This window comes from Alosa alosa, chromosome 14 (genome assembly GCF_017589495.1).
Source record: "Alosa alosa isolate M-15738 ecotype Scorff River chromosome 14, AALO_Geno_1.1, whole genome shotgun sequence".
In the NCBI taxonomy this organism is placed as follows: Eukaryota; Metazoa; Chordata; class Actinopteri; order Clupeiformes; family Clupeidae; genus Alosa; species Alosa alosa.
Genome location: NC_063202.1, coordinates 2,168,776 through 2,172,489, shown reverse-complemented (window position 1 = coordinate 2,172,489; position 3,714 = coordinate 2,168,776). Strand labels below are relative to the sequence as shown.

Sequence of the window (3,714 nt, the reverse complement as noted above, 5' to 3'; positions counted from 1 at the left end):
TTTGACTGTACCTTTTATGTGTGGCATCTCATTCCTCAGTTGTCTAACATGTTTTCTGACGGCCACTGATTGCATTAGCAGCTGAAAGACCAACTTGTAACAAGGTCCCAATTGTGGATACACCCATTAACAGTCCTTGCGACCAATGACATCCGGATCAACTACAAACTTTTGATTGATTTTCAACAATGAACAGTTAGTTCAGTGTAATATGTCCAGCTCTCTCCCCCATCTTAATAAGTCAACATTATATGATATGACCCTATTTTTACATTATAGCCTACATATGTTATAGCCTAACCCTTATCTATAGGTGACTGATGAGATTCATGTTAGCATATATTTATTGGCGACACAATTAATATTGGAGCTATTTCACTGTCGCAGACACAGACGTGCTTGGTAGCCTAGACTACGTAGTCATAGGCCAACATGAGACTTAAGCCCTCATGTCGTCATGACTTAGGTTAGCCTATGTTCTGTTGTGATTATCTGTAGGACATATTGTCTGTGCAACACAATTGTAGGCTAGGCCTATATTTGATTTTCAGTAAGCTTATATATCAATGATAAAGCTTCTTTACTTTTTTGGTGTAATTATTTAGTTTTTTTTTTTATCTATGTAGGCTATTTTTTTAATGTTACATTATTATTTTGTTAATACATGGAATAAATCACCACAAACACACGCGACTGTAGCCTATTGGCTTCTTCTGTAGCCTACCCGGCTTGCGCGGCGTGGCTAACAACGCCCATAAAACAAGTGTAACCGTCGGCTCCTCGAGGCTTAATACTTAAACGAAGTTACAGCAGCTATTAGGCCCGAGGTGCAGTGAAATGGCGTCATCTGGTGGTCATACAATTCACCCGCTATTAGACCCGAAGTGCAGGAGAAGTGGATATTCAACCACGCCATCCTTCAGGTCGCAGCGACACGTAGGTGTACTTTATGTGCTGTGTCATGCTGCCATCTAGTGGTTGTGGAATATTTAACACCCATTATAGTTCTGGGAATAGATGTGCCCTCGAATAAATGTACTTTGTTACAAATTATTTGGGTAATCCATCTGATAAATTGTGTTTTTCTTTTTATACTTCGTACCTTTATAAATTAAAGTGTATCATTAAGGTACCTTTTTCAATGTCATTACTCTGACATTCGACATTAGTCGATCATAAATTTGGGCAATGGGCACATTGTTAGGGGTTGACACTTTGCATAAGATTTCTCCACATTACTTAATCCAAATTCTGTGATTTTTGTTGTATAAATGTTGTACAATTATGTAGTTTCGTATCAAAGTGGAATGGTGGTTTTCATAAGTCAGCGGCGTTAGTTTGAGCACATAATTGACGTTTTGTTTACATGTGTTCAATGTAAGTCAATGGGAGCCGGAAATCCATAAATAGCGGCGTCCAAAGAATCTTTTGCCGGATAGCATGACGGCGGTAAACGTGACGACAACATAAGCTACCTGTTTAGTTTGTTTATAAAATCATAAATGACATCACGCTGGGTAAGCTAAACTAAATACACAAATGTCGCATCTATTATTATCCTTAAGTAGAACCATATCTTATTAGAAATATTAATGACCCCGAGCACCCTTTGAGCCTCGAGGAACTTAACGTTTTGGAGCAAGTGCGTGTCAGGGTAAGTTGAAACTTTTCCCTCAGGCCTATATTGAAATGGACCAAGACTTGATGGGTGATTTCTTTGTTGTGAAAGATGTCTACCATGTACATTGGGACTTACCTTGATTTTAACAGAAATAAATACCAATTTTAGTTAGGGATTATTTATTAATGTTTATTTGATATGGACATAGCAATTACATTGGACAAACCAGATGCATTGTTTGAGTGTTTTAGCACAGGTGCTAATTCACTTGTTCATAGGCAGGTTTTGAAAAGATAGAGCAATTAAAATATCAAGAAAGGAAAGAGGAAAAACCAGGCAAAGATAGAAAAAACAACAACAACAAATCAAAGAAATACAAGCCAGTTTCAATGTAGGGAACATAAATAGGATACAGAGCAAAGGCAATCTGAGCAAGCAATCAACCGGTTAAGGACTATTGTGAGCACTGTTGTTTAGACTTTTGCCATGGATGCATGTGGACCCCTCTGCTCGAACTAGTTAGCGTCTGTCAGATCCACTTTCATATTCATATGCTTAGATGTTTCTTTGCGTTTTATTTAAAGGAGCCATATGTAATGTGCAGTTAACTTGTTAACTTGTTAACAGTCTTTTTGTCATGGAGATTTCCAGATCACACTCACGCGTATAAGTGATTTATATTAGCAGCTTAAATAATTATTCTGATATTTTAATGTCCCCTGTTGAACTGGAAAATGTTATTGCAAGTAATTCTGATATCTTATAAAAGGTGAATGACCAGGAGAATGCTGTGTCTGTGGAGTTCACTCCTACCATACCCCACTGCAGTATGGCCACACTTATAGGCCTGTCCATCAAGGTGAAGCTTCTGCGCTCACTGCCAGACAGGTTTAAGGTAAGGAGGCACTTAGGAAGCGACTTCTGCAAGCTATGGGGAATGAATGTTCTACTCTAGTGATCCAAACTGCAGTATACTATTTTTGAGCGAAAGTTGCATGATGCATATTTTTGTTTCTAATAGATATGTCTTGTTATTTTAACAGATTGATGTGCACATCACACCCGGAACCCATGCCTCTGAGGAAGCAGGTAATTGATGTGCTTAGTATCCTCTCCTACATGCAAGCAGAACTCCGACTGAATTTAACTATATAACTATTTACAACCCAATTGATTAGATAAATAATTTAAATCCTCTCCTCTTCCATGGCTGTCTGCAGTGAACAAACAACTTGCTGACAAAGAGAGAGTGGCTGCAGCTCTGGAGAATGCACAGCTCCTGGAAGTGGTGAACCAATGCCTCACCTCCAAGACAGTGTGACAGCCCTGTCATATGTCTGCAACAGACTAAATTTTGTAGCAGTCGCTTACAGTGTCAACCAAAAGGTTGAGGGTTTATGTAGAGGTCTGGTTAGTTAGTACATGGGTGCACGTTAGTGCAACCTGCTCATCAAACATATGCTTCAGTGCTATTCCTGGGTTCTCTGATTACAGTGTTGGTGTTTGTTTGACTATGCTTTGAAGAGTGACCAAAATGAAGGTCAATGACTGAATGTTTGCTGTAGACGCACAATGAGGATCTCTTGTATTATGGGTTGGGGCTTTTTCTTAAATACAATATGTGGAGTATACACAAATTCTTACACTTAATCTGCTGCCATAATATAATGGTATCCACCAGTTTTAACATTATACTCTGTTATGTATATGTCTGTACCCACGGCAATGTGGTGAACTACACTGAAATCCGGTCGGGTCAAGTGATCACATAGTGCATTGTTTTATTAGAAACAAATATTTTGATATTGAAAAAGCACTTCCCCCAAAGAATTCAATAATAAAGTTAAAGGGAAAAAAGGTGTCTGCATTTTGTACTTGTTGTATCATAGTGGATGGAATCCACTATCTTGAAATCTCCTAGCTTCTTCTTATTATTATTATTATTACAGTGCATGAAAATGCACTGTACAGTTCTTCCTAGGCTTCTTATTATAGTGCATGAAAATGCACTATACTGTTCTTCCTAGGGTTAGGCATGATTAAACTATTAATGGTCCAGTATGTAGGAAATAATGGAAAATAAACTGTAATCA

General features: G+C 38.1%; 1 protein-coding gene across 1 annotated transcript in view; it reads left to right on the top strand.

Annotated features, from left to right (window-relative positions):
- Positions 1–3,480, top strand: part of ciao2b (cytosolic iron-sulfur assembly component 2B) — an 8,696-nt gene extending 5,216 nt beyond the window's left edge. The window contains exons 2-5 of the mRNA XM_048262970.1: positions 1,575–1,654; positions 2,391–2,516; positions 2,665–2,710; positions 2,842–3,480. Coding sequence (XP_048118927.1) covers positions 1,575–1,654; positions 2,391–2,516; positions 2,665–2,710; positions 2,842–2,942 — 353 coding nt within the window. The 3' untranslated portion in view covers positions 2,943–3,480. The remainder of the gene's footprint in view (positions 1–1,574; positions 1,655–2,390; positions 2,517–2,664; positions 2,711–2,841) is intronic.
- The last annotated feature ends 234 nt before the right edge of the window (positions 3,481–3,714 follow it).